This window comes from Bacillus rossius, chromosome 1 (assembly GCF_032445375.1).
Source record: "Bacillus rossius redtenbacheri isolate Brsri chromosome 1, Brsri_v3, whole genome shotgun sequence".
Taxonomy (NCBI): Eukaryota; Metazoa; Arthropoda; class Insecta; order Phasmatodea; family Bacillidae; genus Bacillus; species Bacillus rossius.
The window spans coordinates 24,294,755-24,316,985 of NC_086330.1; the positions used below are offsets into that span (position 1 = coordinate 24,294,755).

The 22,231-nt window shown below is 35.5% G+C and overlaps 1 protein-coding gene across 4 annotated transcripts in view; it reads right to left on the reverse strand.

Moving 5' to 3' along the window:
* The window catches only part of LOC134533243 (patronin), a 206,227-nt gene that overhangs the window by 14,496 nt on the left and 169,500 nt on the right, over positions 1-22,231 (reverse strand). For 3 of the 4 annotated variants that reach the window (XM_063370655.1, XM_063370682.1, XM_063370673.1), the window contains 11 exons: positions 21,506-21,633; positions 18,294-18,508; positions 16,797-16,941; positions 14,689-15,074; positions 11,245-11,516; positions 10,335-10,532; positions 8,976-9,212; positions 8,053-8,236; positions 6,908-7,015; positions 3,974-4,057; positions 3,489-3,587 (listed from right to left, as the gene is read on the reverse strand). In XM_063370655.1, the coding sequence (XP_063226725.1) occupies positions 3,489-3,587; positions 3,974-4,057; positions 6,908-7,015; positions 8,053-8,236; positions 8,976-9,212; positions 10,335-10,532; positions 11,245-11,516; positions 14,689-15,074; positions 16,797-16,941; positions 18,294-18,508; positions 21,506-21,633 (2,056 nt within the window). The remainder of the gene's footprint in view (positions 1-3,488; positions 3,588-3,973; positions 4,058-6,907; positions 7,016-8,052; positions 8,237-8,975; positions 9,213-10,334; positions 10,533-11,244; positions 11,517-14,688; positions 15,075-16,796; positions 16,942-18,293; positions 18,509-21,505; positions 21,634-22,231) is intronic. The other variant, XM_063370664.1, reaches the window with a different exon arrangement.

Genomic DNA, 22,231 nt, shown 5'->3' on the forward strand with positions numbered 1-22,231 from the left:
TACTGAAACAGAATGACTACAAGTGCACTAAAATATTACATACATAAATTTGATATATGTGCTGTAAACATGAGAAAAAGAAATTAAATAGCATGAAAAAACAATTTTTTATATTTTAATTTTAGATATAAAATGTTTTTCGCTATTCAGTACTTATATATTTAAAAATTACTATCTAAACTTCATTTAATACTATAAAAAACAGGCTGAAAAACTAAACTAGAATATGAACTATAACAGAAACAAAATAAGAACTATTATATCAAACTAACAAGAATTCAGTAACTCTGTTAAATTTGCACATATTTGCACACAGGTGTGTTAAGCATGAAGCACCTATACCGGATAATTTTCTTTAATCATTACAAAAAGTATAAAACTGAAATACATAATTTTTTGAAAATGTCCAACTAGGGATGGGTAAAACCAATTCTTAAGGTCCATAATGCTGATTACCGTGTTTTATCGCTCAATTGTCGCACATTTTATACTAAAATCAAGTTTGAAAAGCGAAGTTTATGCGACAAAAGCAGTCTTGTTTTAAGTAAAGTTTATCATTGCATGGGAAGTATGATTAATTAAAAAGTGGAGTATACAAAAGCACGCAAAACAATTAAAATTAATAAGTCATAATAAAAAATATTTTGTTCAACTATAAATAGAAAAATGCAAACTATGACCCGAACGTGAGCCAGAACCAACACATAATTTTCATCGTAGTACTCAATAACCACAACAAAGTGCAGGCTATCAAATGTAGTTTACTTGGCATGAGACAGAGTGCACACGCTGCATGCAATCGGCAATATCAATATCGATATTAGACCACGTGCGCACACTCTATAGGCGCATCAATGTAACGAAACATGAATGATGCCAACTAGAGCTGTCTACATTTTTACACATGGTAGACAGTGGTGACGAAGACGAACAGATAAAAGTTTACAATGTTTGAAAATATTTTTAAAAGAAAAATTACACATCGGACGACTTCATATTTCTTCTAATTAAATAAGTAAGCTGTAATATCCAAACGAATAACAGAGTTAAACTTGTAAATACATCTTTTATACGTGAAAAGAAGTTTATGGGCAACATCTTACGTGGAAAAAAGGTATGTATATCTTATTGAGAAAACTGCGAGAATGAAACCTTTGACCATATTGAACGGCAAATCGTATTGCGTGGGTACATATTAAACGAGTTTTACTTTAATTGTAATTACTGTACTTTCCCATTATAGTTACCAAACTGCCTGAGAGCAACTTGAAAACCGATTGCTGTTGCACAATGCTTTATCCTGTCACGTTAACTACCTACAAAAGTGCTCGGAATCTAAAAGTGGGACTAAAACATCAGGTGACTTTTGTAAGAGAATTTTTTCTCTCCAAATTTTGATGCCCTAAAATAATGGTGCAATGATTATGCGAGTGCGACAATTATGTGATAATTCATGGTATACAGATTATTCTTTTTAAACAGTGATAATTTTTAAAAAACTTATGTAACCTCAAAGAGTTTATATTTTGATAAAAACAGCAAGCAACTGTTTCGATGAAAATTCCCCCTTTTAAGGATGGGGGAGGGGCTGTGCTCCAAAGACCCCACATTAGCCAGGGATAGGGAAATCAATGTGTAAGGTCAGAATATTTTTTCAACTTCTCGGTGAAGGAAACATTAGGGCTTAAAGGAAACATGATACACATATCACAATTTTCTGGAAATCACTGTAAATTTTTGGAAAATTATAGTATTCATTTTCTCCTATCATAAGGGCATCTCATAAGGGCATATCGTATGGCATCTAAGGTTGTAAAAAGGCAGGATGTGTACAGGGTGGGGAGAGATGGAGGGGCAAAAGCCCTTTTCCTCTGGATATAGGAAAAACCCCGGTAAATTTTATAAGTTTCATTCGTAATTCCATCTCCTCCCAGGAAAGTTGAAGAAGGGGGGAGCGAATCCCCCCTTCTCAATTCAAAAGGACTCCAGGGGTTGAAAGCTTTAAAGCTTTGTGGACCTCCACAGAGGGTCAGAATCCCATTTTTGCCTTTGGTGGAAAAACCTCATGTACATATTTGTTTTCTCCATAAGGCCAATGAATTTGATTTTTGTTCTCTTTGTTTGACCCCCCTTCTCCCAATTTTTCCCTTTCTTAGGTGAGCTGGAAGACTTAACTCCAAATTCATACTTTCACTTAGAGGTGCTTTTGAGGCAGTCTGAAACCATCTGACCCCTTTTGAGGAGGGAAAGCTCTTTGCCCAAAATTGTCAGAAGTCCGAAAAATTAGTTTTCTTTCATTTGCAAGTGCACCCTAGGCATTTGGGCACCATCAGACCCTCTTTGGATTGGGTGGGGTCTTAAGTCACCGATTTTTCAGGTCACTGTAAAATGAACACACATTCAATCCAGAGGCATTCAGGCACCACAGGACTACTTCGTGTTGCGAATTGGGGGAAGGAGCAGGGTTCCCAAAGCACCTGTTCGTTTTTGGTACATCAGAGTCATTTGGGTAGCACCAAACGACTCCAGGTAAGGGAGGGTTACTCACCCCAAATATTTTCATCCTTTATTCTGCATTATACTTCAAGTTCTTGGTGGTTTGCATTGTTGTACCATTGTGTTTTCCACGAGTGGTGAAGGGCGTCACCCACTACACCCCGAATCTTCATCATGCAGTGTACCATGGGCCCTTCGCCTGGTGTTCTTATATTTGTATACAATTTCTTATGCCTTTTTTGCACTTGTCATGTTATCACACAGGGTTAGACCAAAATGATACGAGTAAAAAAACAGAGTTAATCCAATACAGATTTTGTACTCGGGTACATTACAACCTAGTTTTACATTTCCTGATGGGTAGAGTACTTAAAATAAATGACACGTGGAATTTACCCATCCCTACTTGAAACTAATAGGAATTCACTAGCCCAAATATGTAAGTATGTTAACACATTCATATATATGTACAAGTTAACAAAGAAAGTTAGTTCAAGTCATAGACAAATTAATCAGAAAGCACAACATTATATTCCATTACACTTTGGTAAACCAGAAGCACCATAAGATGTTAAAGCTGAGAATGTAGATCAGGAAAAAAATAGAACTGAAAAAGACATAAAACAGAAACTTTTTGTTCAAACCAAGCAAAGAATCCCCAACCAAAATAACAAAACACGTCAAATGTGTAAAAGGGAGAAAAATTTGGAAATATGTCACGAGGACACACTGCAGGTGCAAATATGTACAATCAAGCCACCAAACATCCGGGCAAACAGACTGGCTGAGAACTATCTGGGTGACATCCAAAAGAAGTGGCCACCACCTGACAACTAGCGTGGTCACAAAGCTTCTAGAACAAACAGGAACAAACCAACGCACCAATCCACCACATGCCAAGTCCACGCACAAAAAAAGGAGTGTTTTTATTTGGGTATAAAAAAGGAACCAAGTGAGTTTTTTTTTTGGTGTCGATCAAAACATCATCTTACCGGAGAGGTTCATGAGCGAGTTTGATTTTCTTCCCCTAAAGTTTCCCTGATATGTGGGATATTTTGGACGGCCCCTAATGCGGCCAGGTTCCGACGTATCTGAAAACATTGTCACGGATTGCTCAAACACAACCTGGCGCTGCGGGAAACAGTCACACACCCACACCCCTTGCACTTTCAAGTGTTTTTATCCTTACAAGCTAGGGACAACACACAAACAGTAAAGAAAGAAAACTCCGACTATAACCTTGAAAGAGTAAACACGGACTCAAAGTGTACTACAACTCTTGCTTTAAAAGGCAGAAATGCTACCTAATATTTAGCCTAAACAAATCTACAAAAAAAATTTAGCACACCAGAAACAAGAGCAATGAAAAGGGGAGAGCTTCGACTGCTACCTGATCAGGGCCAGAAAGAGATCACTTGAGTACCTCTGCCATATTGTAATGATAGAGGTTCATCAGAGTACGAGAAGATGGACTCACCTCGAGAAGTCTTGTATGAACCTCGCCTGCCCAACTGATTAACACTTCTACAAGGAGATGCTCCCCGCCCATCATCCGGCGAACCTGGTGGGAAGAAAAAACATATTACTAAGTACATGCAGCCCATCATTCTAATTACCTATTCAACAGTCACTGTGAACGTAAAATTACAATATACGAAAGAAAGATTTAAATAATATCAAATTTAGTTTTTACTTTCTATTTTAATTTAAAAATGACGATTCTTAATTCTTGGAGAGTGCCATTCGTGGTAGAAAATCCGAGTATGTGAGTTTTTAATGTGTAACATCATAGCTCTTGGTATACAACATTTGGTAGGAGTAATTTCGTGAATTAACAGAAATTGCATGTAACGGAAATGTGTAACCACGATGCTGCCATCTGTGGCAGATGACGGGAACCATAAAGTTCACAAAGCCAAAGGGAAACTTTATACTGTTTAATGAATTTTAAGATGGCCAGTATTTTAATAAAATTCCTTGTCCAAACTCAGCTCCAAAGGGGTCGTCCATTAATCACGTAATGTTTTTTTAGCAAATTTTTTAACCCCCCCTCTCCCCTAGTGATTTGTGGTAAGATTTCAGACTTACCCCTCCCCCCCCCCCCCCCCTCTCAATAAATCACATGTATTTTTTTTGGTACAAAATATTTTTATAAATTTCAGAATATTATCTTTAAATATAGGTATAATCTAATTTAATTCTGGAAAATTAAGCACAGTGATAAAAATGTCCAGACACACATTAAGGTTGCAGGTTTATTCTCACTGGCATAAAAATAATACAGGAAAGGCTTACATGTGATTTACGCATGTATTCGGCGCCAAAATCACAGTCTTACTGGTGATTGGCAAGCCGAGCTGGGTGGTTCATGTTGCGGCGGGCGGAGATATTGTTGCCTGGCTACGGCGAGTCAAGGTCACACGTCGCTTTTCGGTTTAGTATAAATCGGGTGAAAAAATAAATACACATGATATCTCTCTACACCCCCTCCCCCTTGTGATATTTCGTGATTTTTCCCTCCCCCCTCCCCTTTTCAAGCCTCACGTGATTAATGGACGATCCCAAAGCCAGGGTTTATTATTTTTTCCAAGATTTTTTTCCCCCGCTTTTATAAGAGACCTTTCATTATATAGTTTAACATTTCGGTCTGCTAATAAAATGATTCAGTAGTCGATGTAGCTACTCTGACAGCAAATTATAGCAGCAAGTGCAGAAACTATGTATGACTCATGTCAAGACATATAGTTAAAAACACCACTTGCATACATTTATCACAAACTGCATTATTTTAAAAAAAAATTATACGTTAAATGTCATGTACAAGTTTTTTATTATAAGTGTACTTTGCAAATTTTTCTCAAATTTGCCATCTTGAATGTAAGAAGTACTCTAAACTTCCTTAGTTTACTGATGAAAATGTCTATTTCCCACCTAAAGTAAAGTCTACACATGATTGATGATGTTGACAATCAACACCACTGGCCAGCCTAACCAAAGCACGCAAGCCTGTGGAGGAAGTAAATAAAACGCAGAACTGTCCGGCTGCAACTTCGCGAGCTGTCTGTGCATTGGAAAATTCTGTGTTAAAACTTGCCTCACAACACACCCACTGGCCAAATGGCTCCACAACAAATATTAACCATTTAACAAAAAAACTATTTAAAAATTTTTTTTGCATACCTGTGTAATTAATTAGTATTAGAAAGTTAAATTTTCAAGCAACTGACTTAAATAATACTTATACGCAACTTAGTAAAATGAGCAATATTAATGCAATTTTTAAATGGGTTTAAAATTTGGTGACGAATTGATTAAATGGGAACTTTACATAAGCCCTAACACATTTTGCTGTTATGTAAGTAAATGTCTTGCTAGATAATTACACATACTACACAGATTAATAATTATCATTACAAATATATTCCACTGTCTCATATGAAACATATTGGCTCACTAATTTAAACATCACACACTCATGCCCTTAAATGTGTTTGAATTTATAATTACAATATCTGTTAGCCTTAAAAAATATATTCTGACAACCAATATAGGTAAAATCCTTCATAATTGTAGCTTTTATATGGCTGTGGTTATTTGCCAAGAAGGGTATGAAACTAATAGCTGCTGTTTGAATTTCAGCAGCATTAAAAAAAATACTAAAAACTAATAACTATAGTCGTAACAAAAATCCAATTTATAGCAGAAGAAAAATATAGCTTGTTATACAAATAATTTAAAATGAGAAATTTTCATTAGTATAAGATTCAGCCTGTGAGTATTTATACTATTTTCACTTTAAATCATTATAGACAAAGTAGATATATTTTTTTTACAAATTTCAAACTAAATAAAATAATTGAAAGTCCAAGGAAAAAAAACCATAACAATAAATTACCATCAACTCAGATGAACCAAAAAATTAATAAGAGATGTAAGAGCTAGAAGACAAGGCTTATAAATTATTTTAACATCTTGTCAAAAATGGGTGACTAAGGCAATTCAAGGTAATGGGGGAAGGAATCTACGATCCCCTGTAGTAAGGACCCATCCCAGAATCTTCTAGGAATGTTTTAGAGGAACAACGAAGAACCCAAATCAAAAGAGATGGTAGACGATTAGAACCTGCATCCTTCCAAATGCAAGTCTGTTTTACTGTAACACCACCTCGCTTCTTAACACAAGCAAATGATGAAAATTTTAACTCGAAACACAAATCTACCACACTGTCAAAATAACATTCTGCTGAAATTGATCTTCATACATAAGTGCACCCACATTGATAAAACAAAGGGATACTTCACAGTCAAGTACATAGTTTAAAGTATGAAAGTGAAGTACGTATACATCATACTATTTACTTGTTACACAGCCATGCACACAAAACAAAACTTAACAAATCAACAAACCTTACCTCTAAACAAAGAGGCACCCAAGCCTCGACGTTCGTCCATTCTGTCAGCCAAACTATCCTGTGAGCCACGGTAAAAATCCCGTCGTAATGGTGAACTAAAATCTCGGTCTAAGAGCAAAACAAAACGTAAAATGGTGCACAAAATACATCCACACTATTTATTTTAAATAGTGGTGCAAAAAAGAAAGTAACCAAAACTTTACAAATCAACCTAGAAAATGTTAAGTAGCTAGCAAATGAGCAGCAAATTATCCCCTGCATGTAATGAACTTGTTGGTACGAGTGTACACGTTTGTCATACTTAATTTCCTGTTCTAATTCTGTGTCAAGAATGGCTGCCAAATCTCTTGGATCACGTTGCATGGAACAACATCACATGATTCAAAGAACTAGATAGCCTGACTCTATAAAGGATGGGAACAGGAATAAAGAGACCACAGAATGACTTGGCTAATGTAATGACTCAGTGCTCACAAATTAAAGTGATGCAGAGGTGTTGGGATTAAACCAATGTCCTCGCCAAGCAAGAGTGACAAGTGATGTTTAACTGATCACGTCCAAGGAGCTCGAAATAATTAAGAATTTGTAGAAAATAAAAGAAACCAAAGAGTAAAAGTAATTGCATCATTTACAAAGCTAATTTCTTCCTCAAAAAAACTTTTTTTTTTCCTTGTAAAATAGTTCCTCCAGCTCAGAAATCAAACCTTAGCTAAGACAGCAGTTGAAAACAGAACATATCAGTACGTAATGCATTTTGGATGAGTGTCTACATCTGACAATACAAATTTATGTTAAATCAGCTGCCAAGAAAAGTGGCAAGGAGGGCATCCGACTAAGAGAAATATGTGAACCTAGAACAGTTTCATGACGAGGAAAAATTCAGACAAAAATTTACTACAGAAAAATGTTATGCAATGCTTTGAATTAATTTGTAAGAATATATATTTGAATTTTACTTGCTCTAGTATTAAATAAGTGGTCACAAAATATTTACAGTTAGGTAAAAAATCATGGAGAATAAAAGGAAAAATAGAATTTAAATACCAAGCATGGCTTAATTTGCTGCACATTAATTACCACAGAACATCTAAAAACATGCGTGCAAAAAAAAAAAAAAAGAAATGAAACATGCAAATAATACAGACCTGTCAAATTCGATGTGGATCCTTTTTTACTGCGACTAGGACTGAGAATGTCATCGGTCATATCGACACCACCGCTGTCAACGTGGATGGTTTTCGGCCTGGGCCGTCCTGCTGACGTCTTACTCCTCATCTTAGGAACTGGCTTGGCCCCCAAGTGGTCCGACTTGTCGGGCAGTAGCTTACCCTATACAAGGTTCAAGGATTTATATGACTGACAATGAGGGAGTGAATTAGAGGCACTGCTTACCATTGCCCCACAATGAGAAGTAGAACTATTTTTTAACAGCTTTAATAATTAATAATGCTTTGAAAATACACTGCATTCCTACCATGCAATGAAAAATTTATAAGACCTCCAATGTTTGTGGAAGTAACAAGAAATGCTGACAAAAAATTACAGACAGTATCATACTATAATACCTGTTCATGAGAAAAATTGTAGCGCAAAATTGAATCAAAATTTTTATTCATCTATTCTCTTAAAAACTTTTTTTTTTTAACTTGTTCTGAATATTCTTTAGGATATTTGAAAAGTATCTTACGTAAATTTATGAAATCTATAAAAAAAAAAATAAGTGATGGATTGAATCTTAATTTTCTTGAATCTGAATATCGAATTGATCCGTAGCTTTACCTCTATGTTGAAAGAAACAAATTCAGGTTAAATCTACAGCCACAACAGCATCTAATTTTGGACTTGATATTTTATCAATATTAGGCTGTTACTAGTACAAATCATAAAAAAAAAAACCTTCTGGCCATTGCCCGTTATCATAGTTGCGAGGTTCCGCATTTCTATTAAGACTACACATGTCCCATACACTGGGATGCTGCCTTTCACGATCAAATGGTCCAAATTATATTTTTTAAACAATACACCCACCACATTATGGTTCTCCTTCCTACATGATGTTACGCCCTACCTCCCTCTCTGCTTCCTCCATGGCCTTCTTGAGCTTGTACTGCTCCAGGATGGCGTTGCGACGCAACCGCTCCTCTTCCTTCTTCCGCTCGCGCTCCTCCTGTTTCAGTTTCTCCATCTCCCGCCGTCGCTGCGCCTCGTGCTCCTTCAACTGTTTCTGCTCCTCCTGCTGCTGGCGACGCTGCAGCGACAGCAGCATGATGCGCTCCTTCTTCCGCTCCATCTCGTCCAGCGCGTTCTGCTCGCACAGAACACACACGTCTCAAACAACAACTTTAGAATGAAAGTTGGATAGTAGCATTGGTCCTCACTAGCTGGTAGTTGAAATACTTCGTACAATTATCTTAATTAGGTGAACTTCCTACCAATTTAGAGAAATCAAAATTAACTATAAAATTAATAAAAATAAAGAAGCCTTGTATGATAAATCAGAAAAAGCTAAAAATATAAAAAATAAACACATCAAAACATAAAAAACATATGCAATTAAATTTTTAGTCATTTTAATTTGTTACATGTCCACCAACAGTTGTTTAACTTTTGTGTTGGTTGTATTTGTACAAATGGAACACGCAGAGTCGTTTGTCTTATTTATTCATTACTAAAGAACGGAACTTATTGACATAAAAAGCCGTACTTTCAGGGGTTGTCGAAACAAAATGGCTGGACCGATGGTAACGTCCAGGCTTTAAAGACAATTACCATCCTTACTCTCTCAATCCCACCCTCCCTTGGAGGAGATAGCATTACTGAAGGGGTATGTTTTTTACTAGGGAAAAGACACAAGGAGCTGCAGAGCTGAGACTTGCCCCTGAGTTACACCTTTTCAAAGCCTACCTTTATGACAAATGTTGCCAAAAGGGCTGAACTGAAATTTTTAAGAGTAATCTCGAAAACTGTCAGAGCTATGGAAAAATTGACTGTGCACAAAAATATCTCAAATTTGAAACACACACTCACTAAATAAATAATGTTTGCTTCCTCAATGTCTTGACCCGTTACTGAGATGTAAAAATTACCCTTGGTGACTTTTTATAGTCACTTTCTGCTGGGAATTGGGGAGGATTTTCACCTCTTCCATATATGAGGTAGACTGTATTGAAGCGCTATCGGACCCCAAAAGGTTGTATGGTATTTTGTATCAGCTTACATGATTTTAGATTTAAATTTATACGAAATGAAACATCTCTTAGCATAGAAACAAAATCGGATCCATTCAGAATTATTTGCTTCCTCCGATTTCCCAAATTTTTTCTTTCACATTCGCCATACCCAAGTTCGTGGTTTATTACCATCATCTTGGGATTTGTTTTCTATGAGCAGAAAGTAATTGAAAAATCCGTAAACTGGAACCACTAACCGGATCAGGATTGAGCAGTTCGGGGCCGATGACCAGGCCAACCCCACCGGGAGCACCCTCCCCATCTGGCTTCTTCGGCGGCTCCTTCGTCCTGGCCGCCTCTCGTGGGGGCGGAGGCTCGAGGCGCGCGGGGTGTTGGGGCACGAACTCTTCCCTCTCAAACGTTCCAGACACATCGTACTGCGACAAAGCCCTTTCCTGCAACAACCCCAGCAGAACATACTGAGCACTGCACATTCTCAATGAGCCGTTCCACAATGTATTTTTTTACCTTGTAATCATTTCTTAACGCCATTTTACTTTATAACAGACACAAGCTGTTTTCATGGATTTTGGGCGCTCACAAATACAGATTCCCCCGGATTTTACATTATCACAGATTTTTTACAAATGCAATCTCAGTCATACCTGCACTCACTTCGTCGCTCGTAGTTTGAATAATAGTCTAACCCAGCAGTTCCCAAAAGGTGTTTCCCGGAACCCTGGGGTTCCGTGAGTCAGGACGAATGTCATGTAAAGCAGGAACAATTATTGTCAAATAACTTTCTTTGAAGGAGTTGAGGTTCCGCCAAAAGAAGAGTTGATCGTAGGGTTCCATGGCCAAAAAAATTTGGGAACCACTGGTCTAACCACATTGTTTTTCTCCTTTTTTCTGAAATCACTCCTGGCAAATGGGTTGGTTTCTCAACCTAAGCCACATTCGTGATTTTATCCTTACCTCATGAAATTATGTTTACTCCTCCCATACATTTTCAAGCTAAACAAAATTTTGGTTATTAACACTAATTTTAAAGGCAAAAACCAACTTGACTAACACAGTTTTGATAGATTTATATCTATAAAGAATATTTCATGACATTACTTTGAGTGGCCACTGAAAGCAAATTCATTAATTAGTTTTTGATCTTACTTTCTTAGGCGAAGACCTCTTCACTCTCAGCGGTGGCTTCGGTCGTTTTGGTGGGTTATCATTATCAAAGGAGATGTAGAAGCCTTTTTCTGCTGCCTCGTCACTCAACTGATCGGCGTATGAGGGTGCCTCAGGCAGGTCCTGTTGTTGAAACGAATTGCGGGAAATCGCTGGCCGCGTTGGTGAAGGGATACGGTATGTACGGCTGCCGGATGAAATGTGTAGACCTTTTAATCCTTGACTTATGGTGTTGCTGGGATCATCTGGCATTCCTGAAATGAAAATTAAAAATTTATCTTTAATCATGCAAGTTTTGTTGATTGAATCAGAACAGGATGTCCACGCAAATCTGTAATAAAATTTGTATAACTTTTCCCTGATGTTACATGACCTAATTTCACTGACCATTTTAAATGATTGATCTCTTTTGCAATTTTCTGAAAGAAATAAAGACAATACAGCCTCCACCAACCCCACAAGAGCTATTTTAAACAGAACCTAGCATACGTCATTTATCACTGTGTATGTCAATGCCCTATTATAGAAAGAAAGAAAAAATAACCCTTCAGTTTGGGTGAATGCAAACTGAAGCAGGACTTTTTCCCAAAAAAATTATCATCACTAGGGAATTTTTCATGTCTTTTTCCAGTTTCAAGTAAATTCTCAGACTTTCCAGAATGTGGACGCATTGCTAAGTGGTGTTGGGCTTCAAAAATTGTATCTTATATCTGCAGTTCATGAGCAGCAGTAGTTTAATTTTAAGATGAGTTTCTGAAGAATATCAAGCAAATGTTAGCTTTACCACAGGTCTCCTTTTAGATGCAATGATCAACAATGTCCAATAGTAAAAAGATGCAAAATAAAAATCTTTGGACATGGCTCAAAGAACTCTCTTGGTTAAGTTCCAGACACTTCCAGTTACATTTTTGTTATCTCTTCATCTGGCTATTGGCAATGGCAAAGGGGTGAAGAAAGGGAAGGGGGAACTGCACACTGCCATGTCACACTGTTACACAGGGCGCAGATAGTGTATTCATTAGTGGCTCCAAGAGAAATTATAAATACATGCGCATACATCATCTAGGCGGAAATAAGTTTTGCTACACTCCTTCCCATTGATAAATAGGCCTGAGCAAATAATATTTTTTAGTTTGAATCAAATACAAATACCAAAATTATTCTCGAATGCAAATATTGAATTTAAATAGTAAGAATAAGAATTCCACTAAAAATCTTTTTTTCACATCATAAAATAAATATACAGATATACAAAGTAAAAGTGTAGTGGCTTCTGAGACATTAGACAAAAATGTAATACTAAAGTGTAAGGTTGGTTACATAAGTAAGCTACAATAATTAAATGCAATTACTTGATGTAAGTTTTTGGACATACGCCATTGCTAAGAACTTTTTCTGTTGAAGAAAAACTAATAAATAAAATAAATAAAAAAAAAATAAAAATAAAAATACTCAAAAAAATATACAAAAAACACACAAAATTAAGCAAACAATTGCTGTTGTCAACAAGGATATGAACACCACAAAATATTCCGAAACAGGAATATGGTCAGCAAACAAAGAAAAAACAAAGAAAAATGTACTAAGAGAACGAAAAAATCCCCACAAATGATGACAACACAAAAATATTGAAACCCAAAATAATTCAGCACAACAGTTGAAGCGAGACAAAAAACATGACAAAACGAAAAAACAAACAAATACAATAGTTTTACCTAAACAGAAACAAGCGACGTTTCGGGAACTGCTATCTGCTCCCGTCCTCAGGCAGAGACGCACATGGCACGGAAACACAGTCGCACCTGTGTTTCCGTGCCATGTGCGTCTCTGCCTGAGGACGGGAGCAGATAGCAGTTCCCGAAACGTCGCTTGTTTCTGTTTAGGTAAAACTATTGTATTTGTTTGTTTTTTCGTTTTGTCATGTTTTTTGTCTCGCTTCAACTGTTGTGCTGAATTATTTTGGGTTTCAATATTTTTGTGTTGTCATCATTTGTGGGGATTTTTTCGTTCTCTTAGTACATTTTTCTTTGTTTTTTCTTTGTTTGCTAACCATATTCCTGTTTCGGAATATTTTGTGGTGTTCATATCCTTGTTGACAACAGCAATTGTTTGCTTAATTTTGTGTGTTTTTTGTATATTTTTTTGAGTATTTTTATTTTTATTTTTATTTATTTATTTTATTTATTAGTTTTTCTTCAACAGAAAAAGTTCTTAGCAATGGCGTATGTCCAAAAACTTACATCAAGTCATGCACTCCCATTGCACAAATCTTTTAAAGATAACATAAATGCAATTATTTTAAAAAAATATTTAAGTTTGAAAGAAAGAATATGGTATTTTTAATTATAGCTAACCTAACCTAACCAACCCACATTTCATTTTAGTTCCTATTTGCCTTACTTTCCAGAACCTGCTACTCTACATAATGATTCAGAAAATTTTCATTAGCATCAAAATACTGTAAAAACCAATTCATTTCACAAAACATATGATTTTTTTTTAAAAAATTGTGTCTTCCAAAATTACTAATTAAATGAGCTCATATTTATATATTTAAACCCTAGTTAATTATCCATTTTTGACTACAGCAGCCAGGTAAACAGTATTTTAGTTCAGCAATATAAACACAATTCCTGCTAGTAACATCTGATATCTAAAACCATTATTTTCCTTTGTTTTGTCTTGTTCTTTTGTCACAATGTCTGTTTTGTCATAGAAACATATAGCAAGTAAGCTGCTACTGTGTCACATGACATTAGATGAATTACGACTATTAATTTATATGCCGTTAAAACTATAGCATTTACTTCTTTTAATGGCCATCGCAATAGTGTCCGTTTTAACTGTTTTTCAGGATATGACTGTTAATGTTTATTTTTTCCCCACTACTGGTACGTGTGACGTAACAAATACAAAATATATTTTGATTCTGTTTGCAATGTCACAAATATGACATGTTTTGAATCATTAACGCTATTTTTTCGTTACTATTTTGTGGGAAAGTACTGGAAAAAAAAAACTTTGAATACCCTTGTTGTATGTTAGAAACGTTGCTTATTATTTATGTTATTTGATAATGAAGTCCCATTAAACATAAAAAAAACAGGTATCTATACAGCACAAATGACAACTTCAACAGTGAATGTTGGTGCTACAGGACAAACTCACGAGGTACGCTATGTCAAATATTTTTTTACTTAAAATGTTTGTGTACGAGGTTGAGTTAAATACGACAACAAACAATATTTGTATTCGAGAATTCAAACATTTGCACAGGCCTACCGATATTGCATTTTATCTTGCGTGAAATGGAAAAGGTTTGGTTGTAAATATTTCCGCAGTAGCAATACTACATTCCTGGTTCCCGGTGCCGTTAAACTGCAGGGAATCGGGACTGATCTACTGTGTTCGACGACGGTGGCTCACCGATGAAGGAGATGCTCTGGGGCTCCATGTCGTCGACGGAGGGCGTGGGGACGGGAACCGGGCCGTCGCCCGGGCCGGGCGCCGCCGCCGCCAGCCGGCCGGGACCCTGCGGGCGGTGCTGGGGGGACGCGGGGGGCGGGGTGGCGAGCGGCCGCGGGGAGAGCTCCGCGCGCGGCTGGAATGACGCGTGCTGCGGCTGGGGGGCGACGGCGTAGCCCCCGTGGCTGGCCCCCAGGCTGCGGTGGTCCCCATTGTGGTACCTCGCGTCCGCCCCGCCTCCCTCCAGGTAGCTGCTGTCCGCCGGCTTGCCGTCGCGCAGGATGAACCCCCCTTGCGGCTGGCAGTTGTACGACGAGAACTGGGGCTTGGGCGACATTGTGTGATGCCTGTGCCAGACATTCACTTTTCACTCATATCTTTTTAAAAAAAATACATTAACTGTAGATTAATTGAAAGTTTCACCCAAAACATCACTAATAATCTACATATAATTAATAAAAAAAACATACATTTTTACTAAAAAAAAATTATAATTAAAAAAGTAATGGATAGGTACATGCATCTATCGCCTTGAAATAAGATGATATTTTTAAAGCAAAATTTGGGTTTTATTTTTAGTGAAAACACAAAATTTTCACTTTTTTTTATATATAGTAAACTTACATCAATTTAAACAATAAAGTGGTACCGAAAATTGTATGGAAATAATGAAAAAAATATTATATATCTGATTATCCTTTGGTATTTATCGATCCATATCATCCGTTCGCATAGAATAAAGAAAGTTATTGAACGGAAAATCCTACACTAGGCTGCCGGGCACTGTTGTTAGTGCCCCTGGCGACTTGGTAACGAACTAATGACATGAACACAGGAAATTTATAAGATACGAGTTATGATTAGAAGTACTGTATTAACATTTTCAACAAACAATCTTAATACATATTCCAATTTCTGGCAGTTAGAAAAAAAAAAGAATATTAAAATTGTGGCATAATGCTAATGTCAGAAACTTGTTTAATATTTAAAAAATTAAAAATTATTAATAATTTTACATTTCATGAGACATTAAAATTTTAATGTTTTCCTGATCAAAATTAATTCTATCCTGGATAAGTTATTGTTGAAAATATTTCATTACAATATTGTAAATATTCTTTAACCATCAAAATTTGTTAATTTATGGGGGAGGGGGGGAAATGTATCCTTTAATAGAGGTGAGAACTCAGGATGAACAGTTAAAAAATATCACTACAGGTATTTGGAGGGGAAAGGGGGTACATTGTTGAAGGAAAAAAAAAGAAAAGAAGAATGATTTACTAAGCAGCCTTGTTTTATTTTTTACGTGTTTAATAACCTGCCAACTTTAGATGTTACGTTTATTTTGTTTATTTTTAATTTCTGCACCTATGTTTTTTTGGGGTTAGTTATACGGTTATACCCTAAAGCTAAGGCTGCACCTTTTGCTTTCCTGCACACATAATTTTGCACTGATTCCCTGCAATACAATGGATAGAGGTTTTAATTGTACACCAAGCTTCCAGTAACAAGATAATAATTTTTTAACAATAATATTTTGGAAGTTTTAAAATTCAGTAAGTATTTGGTTCTTTGTTACATATGTAGTTACATTTGCCTTCTACAAAAAAAAATCTCCAAAAGATCAACATTTTGTATTTTTTTTTTCCAGGAAAATTTACAGTTATGACATGAGATACATAGATATCATTAATGGTGCATTACTTTATACTACTGGTACTAGTAATACGCTTTAATCCTATATAAAAAACATAATTCTATTGATATCTTGAAAATATATTAGAATTTGGGTCAAAACTTATTAAAATGTGCAAAAAAACTGGGTAAAATGAAACCATTTTCAGCTAAAAAAAACAAGAGTTTTAACTAATAAAAACACCACTTCGTGACCCCCCCACCCCCCCAAAAAAAATAAAACACACACATACACAAACGCATGCCTGCCGCAGAATTCAAATTTTCTCCAAGAAAGCTGCCTTAGTTTTAACAAAAATTTTGTTGGCATAGTATCTTCTTTATCCTGCTACCAAGAAAAAGCGAAGTATCTTTATTAGAGTTGGAACACACACCTTGGTGCATCACCCCACATCGGGCGAGATTCATGTGGCTGGTACAAGTCGAGCGGCGGAGGTGGAGGCTGTTGGGACCACGTGCGACGATGACTCTGCTGCTCGTGAAGGTAGAACTGTTGGGGGCTGTCCATGTGTGGAAGACCTGAAGAGAGATTTAAGTCATTAACCATGAGTCTCGACTTGAAAAGTTTCCATACATATACGTACATCCCTTGCAAATGAGCTACTACTGGTGTTTTAATTAATTTAATGCTTAATTTACTTTTAGCTATAATAACTAGGGACAAGATTTTTATGGTTTTGTTTATACGTCAATTTAATTTTTAAAATAGGATAATTTGGTGTTAATGTTTTAATTTTTATAAAGTGTTTGTTCAAAAAAATTGTGTATTATTTACAAATATTAAACTAAAATATATCTTAAACTTACTTCATATTATCACACCCCAGACCACCTGGCTAGCAATGGATTGGTGTTTGAGTAAGAAAATTAAAAATAAAGTACAAGTTTTTGGATGGTAATTTTTTTCAAAAATTTGCCTCAAGGTTGTTTGTTCAAGTGAATATTTTTGTTTCAGGAAGAAACAGGCAGTCGTAAAATTCGTTAAGATTAAATAAAATTCAAGGTTATTATATACGTTTTTGGCGGGACCAAACAATGAGTTCGGTTAAGTGAAGTGTTCGTTTAACTGAAGTTCGCTGTACTGGTGCTTTCCTGTAGATGCAAGATCAAAGAACACATTTCTTGCACACCATTTAGTTAGTACATTTTGGTACAAAAGTCAAACTAAATAATTACATTCATTGAAATTACAATAAAGTAAAAAAAATAATAATTTGTGGTTACAGTTAATTTTTGTCAAATCGCTGATTGATTTCATGTTTTTAATTACATTTCGGTGTTATATGTTCTATTGACATACCTTGCGATGTTATTTTGGTTTTATCTCAATTCACCACATAATCTTATTCCTATAAAAAACACTTTAAAAAAAATTTTGCTTGCAGTTATTGTTAGGGGCAAGATTATTTGGTGAACTGTGATAAAACAGAAATAATACCAGAAAGCATGTCAATGCACACCATCAATCATCTCAAATTCCAAAAATGTAATCTTTTAATACCGCTACTTAATTCTATGAATGTAATTAAGTTTGCACCAGGGTACATCATCTAAATTGAAAGGGGAAAAAAAAAATAATAATTTTGTTTTAGCGTGAATCTGGTACTAATAACTCATTTTTACATTTCTGATGTTTTTACATGTTTTGAACACACAAACATAGGGCAATTTATTTTCATTCAAAATAATTCTCACCGGGTAATAATTATTGATAATAATTTATTATAAAGGAGCGTCAAGTCAAAATGGCACTATTTTTGTGGAATTCACATTGGCTTGAAAATAAAAAATCATAAAATCTTGTCTCTTGTTTATTTTACATGAAGATGCTAAGAAAATTTCCCCCCTGCATACATATTTCCCCGACAAACCTTGCTGCTGCTGTTGGTGTTGAAAGGCAAAGTTGTGCATCTGTTGCTGCTGGGCTGCCAACTGCTGCAGCATATGCTGCTGCTGCTGTTGCTGCTGTTGCTGCTGAAGCTGTTGATGCTGCTGATGGCTGTAGTAGTTGATATCCTGTATCTGGTGCTGCTGGCTCGCCAACCGCTGGATGTCGCTCTGGATCTCATGCAGGCTGGAATTCATCCTGCCCCAAAACACCCACCTCGCAAATTGGAACCACAACCTTTACCCACATGCACCAATCCCTCACACATCACGAAGGTTCGACAATGAGACGATAATGGCTATGACAATGTGGCGAATGACTAACAAGAGTCTATAACTCATACCAAACAAAAGAATTAATGAGGCAGTAAAAGTTACAGTTATTAAAGGTGTGTGTTTATAAAAAGACAAGGAAAACAGTTACGGTTAACATTAATTAACATTTATTAATGTTCACATTAGCCTCTGTTTGCTTTTATTTGGATACGCTTTTATGCCAATCTTAGGATTTACTCTTATTCGTTATTGATAAAAGAAAATGCAAAATATTGGCGTTAACGAAAGAATGAGAAATCAACAACAAAATAAATATCAGTACATATGCAAAACATAAACACACACTTCATAATTATTTCAATTTACTACACAAAATATTAAAATCAGAAAATTACTTCAACTTTGTTATGGAAAAATAAATTAGATGGAATAATAAAATCTTTGTCTAGCAGAACATGATGGTCAAACACAAAACAAATGTTTTTACTTGTCAAAAGGTTCTCAAAATAAAAATAAAAATTTTCAAATTTCAAATTTATTAAAATTGTACCTCAAGGTACACAAAAGCTTGATGTAGCACCACAATACGAAGTTTGTACATTAATGTGCTACAGTAACTTTTTCACTCTATATCAGGCCAGGTAAAACCCCACCTGACACGGATCTGGACCGTAACTCCCTCCAACATTCCAATTCCCATGATGCAACGGGCCAAACGCTCAACAGATTCAAACAATAAAACTGTTTGAATTTTTGAACGCCGGGCCACCAAGGAAGCAGCTAATCGCAACATGCCAATTGAAAGTGCTGCTAGAGCTATGAACAGTCCGAAAATACATAACGCCATGTTATGTAATCAAAATAAACGTTCTCAGAGTCTCAAAAAATAAGCAAATAATGTCAGAAGCAAACTATATCACGACACAGAGAAGTTAATAAAATTTAAACCAACCGAAATATTGATTCCAAACTGTAATTTAGCAGCAGTAATAACATAAATAAACAATGTTTTAGTATTCGGTACTAATGTTTTAGTACAGTACATCTAACATATATGGCTATGACTAGGTATGGGTATGTCAGTTCTTCGGTGCTTCGATTCCACCGATTCTACCTGGAATCGGAACTGTCGATTCTTAAGTTGTAAGGAGGAATTGTAACTTATACGGATGTTTATATTTAGAATGGTAGGTTGTAAAAACTATCAATTTGGATGAAAATTGATTCACATGAATTGAAACTTGACAAAAATGCGTATTTTCTGGTCAAGTAAGCTGACAGTGATTACACAACATACCTAGCACTAATATACTAAAAAGGCAGTAAATATTTTTAAGTTAGATCAAAACTGCAATCACCTACGTTAATCCACAACACTGTACTAACAAAAGTTAGATTTCTGTACTTGTGGGGAAACATTTGAAGCTCATTTCAATAAAACACCTTTATTTCATAAATACAACATTAACATAATTTTTCTTTCCACTCGTTACAATAATATCTTTTAACTTCCAATGTGGACGAGCAATCATGACACCAGGCTGAAGTAAATAATTTGACGCAGGTTGGCCGTGTTATTTATAAATTGAGTTTTATTTTTTTAATTTTTTGTGTGTGTGTGTGTGTGTGTGTGTGTTTGGTGGTTTGCGGGGGTGAAGGTGGGGTGGGGGGGGGAGGAGTGTTTTGCACACATGCGTATGATTTTACATTACATTTTTGATACTTTTTTGTAAATATTTTTTGCTTAAAAGCAGTTAGTGAAAAATTCATTTACGTGTGGATAAAGTCATTAAATTGAACGCCAAAGATTTATTTTTGTGCATAATATTTTGCTTCCTGTGTGTAAACATACTGTTGTACAAAATGTACTGTTTTAATGTTTGTGTTGAAGTTTCAATTGCCATTACCATGATAGCCTGCATTATTATTATTATTATTATTATTATTATTATTATTATTATTATTATATCTATTATGAATTTTAACCATGATAAACCGAAAATATCTCATTTTCTCATAAGTGTTTTAATTTTTGATATAAATGTTCATGGATGTAAATCAATTGAAACACAACAATCAGGACGGTTAAAAATTGTTTGCGAGTGCGTGCGCGCGCGCGCGTGTGCGTGCGTGTGTGTGTGTGTGTGTGTGTGTGTGTGTGTGGGGGGGGGGGGGAGGGGGGGAGGGGGGTGTTAAATAAAACTTTCATTTATAATAGTATAACACTAAAAACAAATTTTATTCTTAAAAGTAATTTTGCATTAATTTAAAAAATTGATTGATACAGTAATTTTAAGGGGGTAAAAAGGAGATTAAATATTTTTGTTTAAAAAAAATTGTATTTCCGGAATTAACTAAGACATAAATTATTTGGTAAGAATAGAAAAATAATAAACTACAAATTATTATTTTACCACTTTACAAGGTTCTGTCCCTAAGGGATGTAAAAGGGTTAAGGTTGGTTAAAAAAAAATTAATTTTTCTGATTTTACTTGATCTAAGGGTAAGAAATTAAGAATGAACAACAAGCACATAAAGTTTCGAATTGTATTTTTTCAGTTTTCAGAAATTGGACTTTCGGGTGTGAAAAGAGAGTAAGTTTTTTTTCCATAAAAAAAACTCTTTATTCCCATTGCTAATAAACCTGGATGTAAAAATCTGAGCATGACAAACTTAATTAATTATGTAAGATGCTTGCACAATTTTTTGATATTCAACCGCCAAGGCAGTGAAACAGGGGTACATTAGTTTTTATGACTGGTCGTAATCTGTGTAATGCTAATGTACACTGTCCAATATTCAACTACTAAGAACTTCTAGTTTCCTATTTAAAAACTTTAGAAATATTGAAGTAACTGTGAATGGATTTTATAAAAAAATTTTTATGGGAAGCAAACATATGGCTGTAGTGTATTCTTACTGGGCTAAGGACTGCTGGTACTGCTCCAAATTCATGTTCTCAATGTCTGGGGTTTTCCTCTCTTCGATGAATGGAACACCACTGTCGAGCCACTTGTGCTCCACTGTCGACACATTTTCGTTTATCTCCTGGTAACAGCACAACATATGAATCATGCACTCATACCAATAAACACAAATGAAGAGCTGATCCAGATAAAAAATGTTCAGGATGGAAAAATACTGAACAGGAGGATACAGACTTCACATAAAATTTTCATTCTATTTACATACACAGAGTTTATTTAGGTGCACACAAGTTTGCAGCAGTAAAATATCAAATCATAAAAATACAATATAATTAAATAATAAAAAAAACCTTATGCTATCAATGCAGTTTAACTGTATAGTTCCACACCTACAACAGCAATATGAAAACACTAGGAATTTAAAAAGTTCATAATACAGACAAAGGATGTAATTAATTCAGTTTATAGTGTATGCGTATGCCATCAAACTTTCACATGAGGAATAACCTAACTTTCAGTTTGTTACCTGAGTTCTGTGACAGAAATGGACGGCTGGCTCGTTAGCGATATTCTGGGAAGTTTTCCCTAACATGGATTCTCTTGGCTAATTACCGACAGTAAATATAAACACTTGCTGCATGTCAGGTTCCACTTACATGAAGAACATCAATCTGTGTGTTCTGAACATGGAAATGCTTGTAACCACACACATCTCAACA